General features: G+C 40.3%; 1 protein-coding gene across 1 annotated transcript in view; it reads right to left on the bottom strand.

Moving 5' to 3' along the window:
* Window positions 1-12956, bottom strand: part of LOC106932400 (fibroblast growth factor 11-like) — a 47623-nt gene extending 34667 nt beyond the window's left edge. Inside the window, exon 1 of the mRNA XM_015011088.2 lies at window positions 11089-12956. Coding sequence (XP_014866574.2) covers window positions 11089-11281 — 193 coding nt within the window. The 5' untranslated portion in view covers window positions 11282-12956. The remainder of the gene's footprint in view (window positions 1-11088) is intronic.
* Window positions 12957-13310: the final 354 nt, after the last annotated feature.

The following is a 13310-nucleotide window of genomic DNA, read 5'->3' as shown; positions in this document are numbered from 1 at the left end:
ACTTTCAATATAGCATTGTTAGCAGCCAGCGAACAAGACTTCACACAGCCAGGGCTTGCTTTTCTTACCCTAAAAATCTATTATAAACTGAATGTGTTTTTTTTTTTTGTTGTTGTTGTTGTTGTTGTAGTTTTTTTTAACTGAAATACAACAAAAAGGAAAAATACATTAACGGCTAATTCAATCATCTTATTGCAACATTCAAAACATTTTTGTAACCGAAAAATCACAGAATGAAGAAAAATAGTTACTGGCTAATAGGCTAACTTAATGTTACACTAAAAAATTATGTATACTTCTCTACATTTTATCAACCAACTTCCAAAACATATTAATACTTACAAAGACGAAAGTTTTCCAAGGTACAAAGCTATAAAGTCAATTCATCGTGTTAATGAGCCGTTTACTTTCTCCTAACGGCCTAAAATCTTGTTGACATGGTTACCGGAGAAATATACGTCGAAGATAGTTTGTCGCTAAGAGTGCTCACTAGGTCGTGATTCAGAAAATACATTCGAAAATACACTTTGACAAAGATCTCTTGTAATACAGATGTCCCACTCATATCAAATTTGAAACCCCTCAAAATTCTAACCATTCCTAACATGAATTTAGTCATAAATGTATGACTAAATATAAAGTCATAACTATAAAGTCGTAAATTAGTTTATTTCTACTCTAAACTAATTTACAGTATTTGACTGAATGGCATCACAGTGATGATTTTCTAAAGTAATTTTGCTCTAATCGGGTATAATAATCGGGGTATAATAATCACAAATGCTCAAATCTCATGTAATTTATCGTCCTGTATTTTATCTGAAGGTGTTGTATTAAATAACAATCCTGCTTATTTTGACTCCGATTCCTGTTGAGTTGATTCGGTTAGAGCTAACCTCCTGCTGGTAGATAAGATTTACCGCTGTCATATAACCCTATTTCCTCACAGTACCCACATGTGGGCAATATTAGATGCATCCATTCAACGCATAAATTGGGCATAATCACACATTTTTATGTGACAGAAGTTTGTACCTCCTTTTCTATCCCTCCAACTGTGTGACAGATAATATAATGTCTGAAGGAAACCCTGAGTTTAAAGGAATCTCTCCTTCGTAGTGAAGAAGAACCTCTTCAAAGATTAGATATTTTCACAGTTTTTACTGCGTGTGTGTGTAGGTTGTGCTCTGGCTCGAATCCAGCCTTCCAGATTGATGACACATTAAAGTGAAGGACACGTCATGCAGCTCTGCTCGCGTGAGCCACATGGGAGCTGCACACAGGTAGACAAGGTGCTGCAATCAGCAAGGTGTCCCTCACATATCAAAGACACTCGCTGTGGGTCTCACCTTCATTCGCTCAGGTTTATTTCAAAGCAAGCACAACCATTCATGTGTTAGGTCTGTATTTATTTCCTATTCACAAACACACACGGTGCACAACCTGCTCCAGGCACAACACAGGAATAGAAAATTATATATAAATGTTTATAATGACTGCATTTGTTTGTATTTATAGGGGAAATGTATGTAATAATTGCATTTACTGTTACAGTTTATTTTTACACGTTTGACCAAGTTAGTCAAGTTTTTGTGAGTATCTTTATTACCGGTATTTATTTTACATTGGTTATTCCTAATTGTAGTTATTAAACAAGTGAAAATTGTGTTGTTTTTACACATTTGACCAAATTCTTGAGAAGATATTTGTGTGTAAGTTGCTGTACTGGTGCATTTATGTCTGTTTTTGTAAACAGAAAGTTTTAAGTAAATTCAGCGCTGGTTTTCTGTATCGGATTGGTATCGGCAGATATTAAACCTCAGATATCAGTAAGCCCGTCGCAATTAGCAAAGAATTAATTAATCGCATGATGAATTAGAACAAGCTTGACAATTTCAGTTCTGATTATTAATAATTTTTGAATGGAAATTTAGTTTACAGAGACTTTATAATCCATTTTAATTATGACTTAAAGGTGATTTTTATTTCCTTTTTATTTATTGCGTTTAATTGCCATGTTTTATTTTGAATATTTAAAGTATAATTGTCCTTTACAAAATAAAAGTTTATGCGTATTGGAGAGGAAAAACCTGCATTATTATTACATTGTCAACATATTACAATATCAAAACAACAATTTTATTGCCAGCCTCTGTTCTTTTATGGAGGTCTGACTGACAGACTGGCCCACCAAGTCATGTCTGCACATTTGCAGTTAACAATAGTCGCCCCACTGTTACAGTGACTTTCTTGGTATATTTAGAAACACTTCAAATAAATGGCATTGGACAAAATCTAAATCATTAAATAGGGTCAATCAACATGTTAGGCTTTTTAAAGATGGGTGGTCGGCCAGAATACTACAACTCCTACTATGAAGTCTCTAAACAAAATTGTCCTTCAAAAAAGAGGCTAGTTCAGACCAAAGCACCAGACTGAAAGCTTTTGTCATCCAGTTTTTGGTAGAAGCAAAAAACGATAAATTATGCAAATGGAAATTATTCACATTGTAGGTCTCAATGCTCAATTCCGATTTAGTTTTTTTTTTTTTTTGGCATGGCCGTTCACCTCCAATATGCGACCTGCATGTGAACTGCAAGCGACCTGAAAGTGTCCCGCATGCGCAATAGAGGGCGAAATAACGTCACACAATAACGTTCTCAGTGTTTTACCAACCGCCATAAAAGAGACGAAGAAGAAGCAGTGCTCAGTTTTTTTGCGGAAGTAAACATGGATGCTAACGGCGGAGCATAGCTTACGGTCTTAAAGCTATTACCCAACCGGAATGAGCATATAACAGCTTAATCCTCATTATAGTCCATTATGGTTGTTGCTTTTCTTCCCGCTTGCGCACATCAGGACGCAGAATAATGACGTTTGTTGAGTATCAGTGACGGTCAGGGCGGATGAACGCAACCTGGCCGTTCAGGATGTGGGTCATATTTGAAAACATAAGATACATATCGGATTTAGGAACACATATACAAGTGGCCTGTGTTGTTCAGATGGTCATAAAAAGATCAGATCAGGTCGCATTTAGACAAAAATAAGTCCGATTTGGTCACTTAACCCTGTAGAGTGAACGTAACCTTTGATTTAACTCGTGATTTATCTATTTATTGTTTATAGCGATAGGCATAAAAACTAGAAATGAGTCAGTGACGGTTTCTAAGTTTCTGTCCCAGAGGTCTGGTCTGTTGCAGCACCTGTCAGTAACTCCTGCGCCGCCCCCTCTCCTCCTCCCGGCTGCCTCTGTGATCAAAGTAAATTAGCTCGTAATCAGATACATACGCAAGCAGAAAAGCATGCACACGCAGTCTTTTCCCATAAGGCCAGTTTGTTCTGTGGTTTCACGGACAGCAGGTGTGTGAGAGGTTAACACGCACACACACAGTGAGGAGGAGCGGCACCGTGTGATTTAAAGAGCTGTCTTCTGGACAGTGTTGCTCCGGTCAGGGACGCTGTGGCGGCGCTGAGAGAGAGATCAGACTCTCCACACTTCGCTGGGATTCCAGCTCCTCATCTCCCCGCAACGTTTTGCCACGCAGCCCTGAACCGCAGCCGCCATGTGGCACGCGTCCCGCTCAGCTGTGCACGCAAGCCATGCGGCAAATTGATGGCATGTGAAATGCTAATGCGAGCTTTACTGTCCTCTGCATGTTAATATCGCAATTTAAGCCATAAGATATCGATTAAAAGGGCCAGCGCACTCTTCTTGTGACACTGAGGACACTGAGGTTTAAGAGCTCTGAAGATGTGGCATGCTTGGGTAGATAAAATGTGCGCGGCACAATCTCAGCTGGAGGTCATTTCAAGTGTAGAGCCACCAGATCCGAGGTCCCTCTGCTTCATTGCCCTGCTCTAATTACACTTTGGTGTTGTCTGCGCGGTTCTGTGCCAACAGCGATCCACACAGAGTCCAAACAGCTCCTCTTGTTCCGAGAAAAACCAAACATACACCAGATAAGACTGACTGATAGAAATGGAAGCTGTTTGGAGGGAAAACAACCATCACCAAATTATGAGTTATGCCTGCAAGTTGAGGCCGTTTCAGAGAAAAGAGAGAGTCTGGTTTACTTATGGTGATGTATAATGTAAAGTACAGAGCAGAGGAGATATTTTAGGCAAAACCGAAGGTTGGTTGTCATCAACAAACTTCTGGAAAATTGTAAAACAGCAGAAACACTGAATTCCTTTAAACCTAGACTAAAACCCTTCTGTTTAGAGTTGATTTTGTGCCAGAATAAGTGAAGCACTAGCAAACATTTTGATGTGTAAATGGTGGCACTTGGAAACATTTAATGTTTCAAGTACTGATTTTTCAATTACTGGAGCTGTACAAATCTTGTTTGTACAGCACATCCTTCAGACTAGCCAGAAGTAATTAGCAAACACCTGGTGGAACTATGCATCTTATTTTATGAGCTTAAATGTTGGTAAAACTATTGTGAAAGGGTTAATAGAGCAGCGGTGTTGGAGACCCAATTTCAATCAGGAAATAAAATTTTATTTAAGTTTGATTTATGTAGTATTTATCTAAGAACTCGAGCTAACATAGTTGCTTGATTTTGCTATAAAATGGAAAACACATAAAACTGTCCCTACATATTGTATTGATATAGGTATTACTATCAGATCGGTGCATCTCTAGTAACAACTAGACTGAAATTAGAGTGAAATGTTGGTGACTGGGTAAAATCTCCATCAGGAAGTCAGTAGCGGAGGGTCTGAACAAAATGCAGGTTTTTACCAAACTAGCTGACATGGCCATCATCTGTGTTATATTGTGACTGGACCAAAGACAAGATGATTAGGCACAGTGAGAGGAGAGAGCCGGAAAGACCCTGGGACAGACAGTTATAAGAGTCTAGATGTCCTTGAGATGATAAGTGTGGAGGGGGATCAAGGCTGTGGCAAAGAGGGAGAGAGAAGAAAGGGAGGTTAGACGGAGAGAAGAGGAGTGAGGTGATGGATTGAAAGGAGGGAGGAAGATAAAACAGTCCTCACTGAACGTGGATTGTCCACAGCGTCCGCCCAGAGATGAGGCAGTAAATTTCCCCGGATTCAGTGTGCGCTCTCCAAACGCCGCTGCACATTATTGATAAATCAGTATGTGTTAATGAGAGAAGCCGATGTGGTCTGATGAATCATGACACAACAATGAGCCTTAAACACACACCCACACACACAGAAACTAATTTGCAGCACCAGGACGGACACTTGGCCCCTTCGCCGCAACAACAGCAACTCCGAGTGTTATTCCAGCCTGCTAACATCGAGCTATTTCTGTTTGATATCCAATAGGCGGCTTATCATCCTCATTAGATTATATCACACACACACACACACAGAAAGCCGGGGTGAAATTATCTCTCACCTACACTCCCTTCCTCAATTATCACAGAATCTCATCATTTGTTTGTGTTTGTGTCGGCTGATTTATTAGTTTTTCTAAATGTGTGTGGGTGTGTTTTGTTTTGCTGTGATTCTTGGTACCTGTGTGTGTGTGTGTGTTTGTGTGTGTTGTTGCAGGGCGAGATGACCTTGTTATAAGCTGAGTGGGCTGTAGTGCCGGGGCATCATTAGTATGGGTTAGGTTAGCCGGTGTTTGTGTGTGTTTGTGGAGGTTAGAGGGTAACACAGAGGGGGAGAGATGGGGAATAGCCATATAAGAGCGAACCAAAGGGTCAAAAAGGGACACACAAATTTGTCACCACCGCCATCCGTCACGTAGAGGCAACAACTGTTTGAGGAAACACACACACACAAACACACACACACATGCATTTGCTATATTGTAACACCTCCTCCTCTCCTACAATAGCTTCAAATGGCCTTCAGCAGCACAAAGGGAGCCTGAACAATCCGGTCACAATGTAATGACGCAGTAACAGACAGCGTTAGATGCATGATAACGTCTACACACAGGGGAAGGTGTGGGCTTAAAATGGAGAGAACAGATTTTTACACTGGAATCTAACAATGTGCCGACACACTGAGCGTGCATTCACCCCAGTTTAATCAAACCGGTTCATTTGAGGAGATGTGAACGCGCAATTGGACTCTGGTCCGCCCAAAAACCTCGGTTTGGTTGAGGTTCGAATGCATATGTGAATGCAAGCGGACCAGAGACTGCTTAAAAGGAGGAAGTGGAGTATTTACCCTGGGCATTCTGGGTAAATATAATCAAAACACACAGAAGAAATAATTTGCAGTCTTTTGCCAAAGATTGAAGTATCAAACGCACGACCTACCAATGAGTTAAAATGAGTAAAGCTAACAGGTAATCTGAGAAAAGCTATAGGAGCTAATCTGAGTAAGACTAACTTCCCTAATTGTTTTGTAAGCTAACTTACATAATTGTTTTATGGTGTTCAAGACCCATCTAGAGACATGCATTGCAAATTAGCTAAGGGTATAAATGAATATATTAGCTAAGCTAAATTAGCTAAGGGAATAAATGTTTGTGTTTATACGTAAAACTTGTCTCCATGGAAAGAAATAATAAAAAAAGAAACAATTTCTCTGAGTAAAGCTAACAGCAAATTAGAGTCAAGTTAAAATCTAATCAGATTCAAGCTAACAGCTAATCAGAGTCCTGTTAATCTGAGTTAAGCTAACAGCAGTGCAAAACGCCTGGGTGGACCCAAGATTCTGTTAGCTTGATAGCTAATTACAAGCAAGCTAACATCATCTCTGAGTAAATCCAAAAGCTAATCAGAGTAAAGTTAAGAATTAAGAGCTAATCAGTCACACTATTAGCTAATCTGGGTCAAGCTAACAGCTAATTTGAGTCAAGCTAACTGCTTATCTTAGTCCAGCAAAGGTAAATATGGGAAAACCAGCTCTGAATTCAATATTACAGAGAAATTTACTAACCTAATATCTAGTACATAAATTTGTGATTAGATGCAGTCACTGATTTTTTAAATTGGTGCGTCTCGAAATCACAGATACTTACAGTAAAACAATCACATGCAGGAACATATTTTACCATCCAGATGAAGATGGCAAAAAAAAAAAAAACAACAAACACATTCTATAGATTCAGAACAAGACTGCTACTACTACCAATATTTGCAAGATAGAAAAATGACAAATATTAACAAAATTAACACAGAACTGTTTGACTAATATTTCAAATATGTAGCAAACGCTTCCTCAGTTGTGCCACAGTGTTAAATAAAGATGTGATAGAGTGCAATATTTCAGTAAGAGAGGAAGAGGAGGAGAAAGAAGAAGAGGAGGACACGGCTTAGGAATATTCTAGTCGATTATTCTTGGCCAAGGGTCAAACGTCGCCTAAGGATGAAGCTCAGCGAGGGAGGAAGAAACTCAGATGAGGAGAATTCACACTCATACACACATATTCATGGCCAGAGGTCAGGAGTGTCCTACATACACCGGAGTGGAAAAGTATTTCCCCATTATAGTCTTCTTTGCTATGTCATACTTAATAGTTTCAGATCATCAAAAAATAATACCAGACAAAGACAGTCTGACAAATACAAAGCAATCTTCAGATGATTTTGTTCATTGAGAATAAAAACCTACCAAGCCAAACCTTGATAGGTGATAACTGGCAGTAGCTGAATTTCCATTGACCGTAAAATAAAATAGAGAAAATCTTCTAAAAGGCAAACTATTTTGCACAATACTGCATACTAAATACTCAGAAACCTCAAGGGAAAGATGGAGATGAATGTAATTTACACACACTCAGTCATCCCTGCGCTCTTATGGATAAATATGTCACATGTAGCCCAGTTTCAACTGAATCCATACGAAGCGGTGACGCTGTTTGAGTTCAGTCCAAACAATCGGTATTACTCACGTGTGGCCTTTTCTCAAAGAGCCCTCACTGCCACGGCCTGTCCAACAAATTTTACAACCATAATTACAATAAGAGAGCGGCCGCCTCCATGGCAGCTGCTGCTTCCCCGTTAGAGGTTCCCTGCGTAATTATCATGATGAACTTGGCACACTCAGGTAATAAATACCACGAGTCACTCACACACAGCTGCTCTTACACAAGGTGGAAGGCGATACACACATTATGTGAAAATGGAGTCAGGTAGAAGAAGGAGCAGCAGTCAGGAAACCAGGAAATGGGTAATAACATGAAAACATGATTCACATGAAGACTGGGTCCATTCAAAGTATCATAAATGAATGTTTCTTTCATGTGGAGAGCAGAAAAAACTAATTATACTACCCAAAAAATAATTTAGACAAATAAAGTAACAAGAAACTAACTTAAACACCCCCCAAAGGAAAAGAAATGTGAATTATAATAATAATAAACAGGAAGTAGAGGTTGCAAACTAGCATGGACTACTCAGAACTTATTTGGAAAATGTGCTTACAAAAAAAGCCAAAAGCCACCGCAAGTGAACATAAAATCTTTTTGGTGAAACTGAGGAATTTATTTAAAAAAATTTTCAAAATCCGTCAAAATTTTCTAATGCTGATGGAAACACGTTTAAAAATGGAAATAATTGTAATGATACTATTCTTTAATAAGGAAACAATGATGTGTAACTTAATATAATTGTTTACATTTTATTCAAAATGTTGATTTTTCTCTCTACTTAATCTTAAGACTTAGATAAATTTGGTGTCTAACAGAAGCACTTTATTTGGTTTTACATTCATCAATCGTCTCTAACGAATGAAAACAGATTAATCTGAAATTATAACACTGATTTGATTAGCAGCTCATTAAAAAACAGTTAAACCGAGAAACCATCCAATCATCGATCTGTTCATCATACTGAGGGTCGATGGAGCCTTTTACCCAATCAGACGACTTTGTTCGATGCTGGGAAACGGCTTCCCTCCAAATAAACGCCAATATGATTATTGATTTTAGGAGGAAAACCCAACAAGCACAAAGTCAAAGGTCAAGTTGTTCATCTGCTTAAGGAAACTGCCATTTTCACATGAACCACGTTTTATCGTCTTTATTAAGTTTTATCCTTGGTGGCATGGTTTAACACCAAGGAGTTCCCTTCAACAGATATATTATGAGAAAAAAATCAGAAATTTGTTTTTCAGTGGCTCTAATCCTCTTCTGTACGAAAACAATACCTTATTTGTCATTTATGTGAATGAAACATTTCTATTTAGCAAAGTCAAACGTAATTTTGGCAGATTTTAGATAGAAGACCTGGACAAACATGCTTTCTCAAATATATAGCCTGTGTTTAAACTGAAGTGGCAACAGCAGAGTTTAAACTAGGGGTGTCCAAACTTTTTGCCAAGTGGGTCAAAACTGTCAACTCCAAAGACGTTGCGGGCCAAAAAAACCAACATAACATCAACCAAATAAAGTAGCTCGAAATTTATTGCAGATCAAAAAGTTGAAAGTGATTTTTATAATGATGTTTTAGGGTCATTGTAGGTAGAAAAAAAGAGTAAATTTCCTCCAAAAACTCAAATTTTGTGATTAATCTCAGAAATTCTCTAGAAAACATGAAAAGTTTCTAGAAAAATGTTCAAAAGAAATTTTTGACATTTGAAATTCAGAAATTTTCGAGTTTTTTCCTTAAATCTCTGATGTTAATCTAAAAATGTGATTTTCTAAAAATGTAAATTTTCTTGTTTTTTCTAGAAATTTTCTGAGATTATTCTCTAAAGTTATGACTTTTATTGTCAATTTACTGCCTTTTTTTTCTACAACTGCCCTAATACAATTTTACATGTATTAAAATAAATACATCTAGTTTCCAGTTTCTTTGGTCCTCAATTGAATAAATTTATTATCAGTAACAAGAACAGGATTTGGGTCTCTCTCTTTCAAAATGTTGCTACATTTAGCCAAGTCTAAGAAATAATAAAAGCTGATTTGGGTGCAGCAAAGATGACTTTCAGTAAAAGTGTCTTGGTTTCACCTTTTGTTAAAACTTAGTTAGAAAAATAAGAAGCTTTACATTTTCCTGTGTAAGAAAATTAGGCTGGTAACAATTTTTACCCTGACTATAAATTAAAAAGTCTCATCTGCATCTAAAGGCCAAATTTTGTCAACATTCTTGAAGTTTGGGGGCCGCACAAAATAAGTCCAATGGCCACAAATGGCCCCCGGGCCACAGTTTGGACACCCCCGGTCTAAACTAATGTTTTGAAGTGGTTTTATGTTTTTGAAGAATTACGCTGCAAAAACACCAAATCTTACCAGGTATTTTTGATTTCCAGTGCAAATATCGTTACACTTGAAATAAGAATAAAATAACTTTTAAGTAACTTTTCAGCACGATATAGGAGCGTTTTAAGTAAATAATTCCTTAATATTGATAAAAATGTGATAGTTCCATTGGCAGATTATTTTACTTATCAAATGAGAAAAATGTTTTAAATAATCTTCCAATGGAACTAGTAGTTTTTCATCAATATTAAGGAATTATTTACCTAAAACAAGCCCCCATTACTTACTTGTTATTTTATTATTTCAAGTATACTAAATACTTTAAGATTTTTTTGTTTTTGCAGTGATACTTTAGGGTTTCAACCTTTGAAACCTGCCCAAAATGCCCAAAACTAATCGCACAGCAGGAAAACAGGTAAATATTTGGCAAAAGCTTGGATGAAACCGAAGCAAAATTGTTGTTTCCATTGTTTTGTAATAATCACAATTAGCTGCAACACATGTAAAAGTGTGTGTGAGCTGCCTTTAATAAAGCCCTGGCAGAGTCCCGGCCTTCAGAATCAGAAATGAGACGTCTCCTGACATTTTTATTTAGCGCTGTGAATCACTGTCGGTTAGAGCCAAGTTCACTGTGTGCCTCCAGATTTACCAGCATGTGTCCGTGTGCCGACACGTGCCCCAACAGAGCCATCTCTGCAGTCACAACACGGTGGTCAGTGTAACTGAACCGTGCACGTTAAGCTGGAGTTTACTCCCTTCCTGCTGATGCTGTTATGCAGAGCTGTGAGGAAGGATTGGTTGGGACGTTTTCCATGTTCAGATTAAGTTCTGAAGTCCGAAATTAAAGGGCTGTGCATGTACTCTGGTGAGGCTTTACAGTTCAGGATTAATCAAAATCCGTTTAGCCGCAAAACTCAGCGAGGAAGGACAGAAAGTGAACTCACCCGGTCTTTTTTCCATTTTTCTCCCTCGACTGCCACATAGTCGAACTTTTGATATCAATATGAGGATTTGTTTCTGGCAGAGAGACTTGTTGCTCTTCGGGCACGGCTTGCGCTTGCTGGCAATCTGCCGGTTTGCTTGGGGGTCCTTGACCTCCCTTCGCTGGCGAATGAGGGAGCTGGCGAGAGCGGCCATCTTCCCAGCGCCGAGCCTTACCCCGCTTTGCCGGCCTTTGGCGGCTTGGCGGCGCCCAGGTGTCCAGGGGTTCCTCGGGCCACCCCCACCGCCCGCTCACCCAGGGCGATGAAGCACCGCTGAGGGGAAAGCTGCAGAACGGATGAAGACGTTGGGGTGGTTCCGATTCAGGACGGTCCAAAGAAATAAGGATGAAAATGTGAATACAAGGGTGGCTACTTCAAAATCCCAGACAGATTCAATGAAAGCAGGTGAAGAAGGTGAAGAAATCGATGATTTTTTTGGTTTGAAGTCGCCGATCTTCTGCTGGGACGAGCCATTTCCAATTCCCCCGAGAGCACTCCTGGCTCTGGGCAAGTTCAGCTCAACCAAGTCCGAAAGGACACTGAACCATCCGCCACATCGTGAGCCCGAACACAGATCAGTCCAGATTTCAACCCCTTCACCTTCTGTCCTTCACCAGTGAAATTTCTCCATCCGTGACTGCGTCGGAGCAAGACGAGTCAGAAGAAGCAGTCCCGTCCGGCCCGAGTTATCAGGTCTGCAAGCTTGTCAAGGGACGCGGTCCTTGATGAATGGAGCGTGCCTTGATACCAGGCTCTCTCCAGCTCCCCTGGCATCACCCCTCCAATCACTTGCGCGCTGAGAGAAGAAGGAAAAAGAGACACACAAAGGCTTGATGAATCAACTACTGCCCAGAGACAGAGGTGACATTCAAAAACAAGCGAGAAATAATGAAGGGAAGAGGGAGGGGGTTTCAAGAAAAAGAGCAGTCAGTCTCTCGTATCCCCCCCTTCTGTCCGATCGAGCTCTCCAACTCTCAGAGCGGAGCGCGGCGCTGTGTCCTTCAGCCAGGCATGCCGCCTCACAGCAGGGGGACGGGGGATGAATGAATGTAGAGGAGGAGATGAGATGACGAGGGTGGGGGTTAGTGGAGTGATCTTGCAGGTAGATGTGCCTTACTCTCATGCGAGAGTCTCCGCCGGAGGGGGACAGTGGTCCGGTCCGGTTGGGGCGCAAGTCTGTCCATGAATGTGTGGAGAGGAGTCAGTGGTCGGGGGGCGACCTCTCCGAAAGCGCACGTGTAGATGGAGCGGTGGCACAAGGTGAAGGTGTGTGACACAGGCATGTGAATGTGTGAGTGTGTGTGTGACTCGGCGTCTCATTCGTCCCTGTTCACAGTGCATTACTGAGCGAGTGTGCTTCACACACACACACTCCTGCTCTCTCTCTTTAATTCATTTCCCTGAACACTCCTCTTTCTCCTTCCCATTTCTCCTCCCCCTCCGTCTTTCAGATCCCGCCTTCCACGTCGGAGATTTTAGGTCCCACCTATCGCCTGGGACGGGGTTGGGTTGGGTCGGGCTTGGCGGGGGTTGGTGGGGTACCCCTGGCTCCACCCCTCTCCCCCCTCAACACCAAGCTCTGAAGTGATGTTGGCTTAAAGAGACAAACTGAGCCAGCCTGTCAGTGCTGAGCTCTGAGCTCTGGAAAGGACGTAAAGATGCCGTGACACAGTCTGGGCCAGTCAGCAACCTTACGTCACCGCCGTCATGTACGCCAAACACTAAAACGGTCCATCAAACACTTGTACCGCCTGGCTCAACATGACAAGAAGTCGGATTTGACCGGATATGGACAAGGACCTTTGCACAAAAACTGTGGTCTACAGAGATCCCAGCTGCTTGTGCTAAAGCCAACTTTCAAAATTTCAAAGATCTGAATGCAAGTATTTGACTGTTTCTCTTTTTTATGCTTTGGTGATCACCTGATGATTCATAATTTGTAAATCATTATGTACTAAATGAGTTTTTGTCATCTTTTTGGTTCAAGACACTTATGTCATAGAGATTTTAATTCTAAGAGTGTTTTTACTGCTTTAAGATGACCTATTATGCTTAATCAAACAGCTTAGGAGAAGTCTATTGGCTAAAATGAGTCTTAATAACGAGGTTGTATTCTGGTAAGTTCTGCCTATTTTGAGTTCGTTTCAGAACGAGCCATTTTAGTCACTTTAAATAAGCTGCTG

The sequence above is a fragment of the Poecilia mexicana genome, unplaced genomic scaffold, assembly GCF_051168715.1.
Source record: "Poecilia mexicana isolate PSO_F unplaced genomic scaffold, ASM5116871v1 scaffold_18, whole genome shotgun sequence".
Classification (NCBI taxonomy): Eukaryota; Metazoa; Chordata; class Actinopteri; order Cyprinodontiformes; family Poeciliidae; genus Poecilia; species Poecilia mexicana.
Note: the sequence above shows the minus strand (reverse complement) of the source record. Positions and strands in the feature narration are given on the sequence as shown.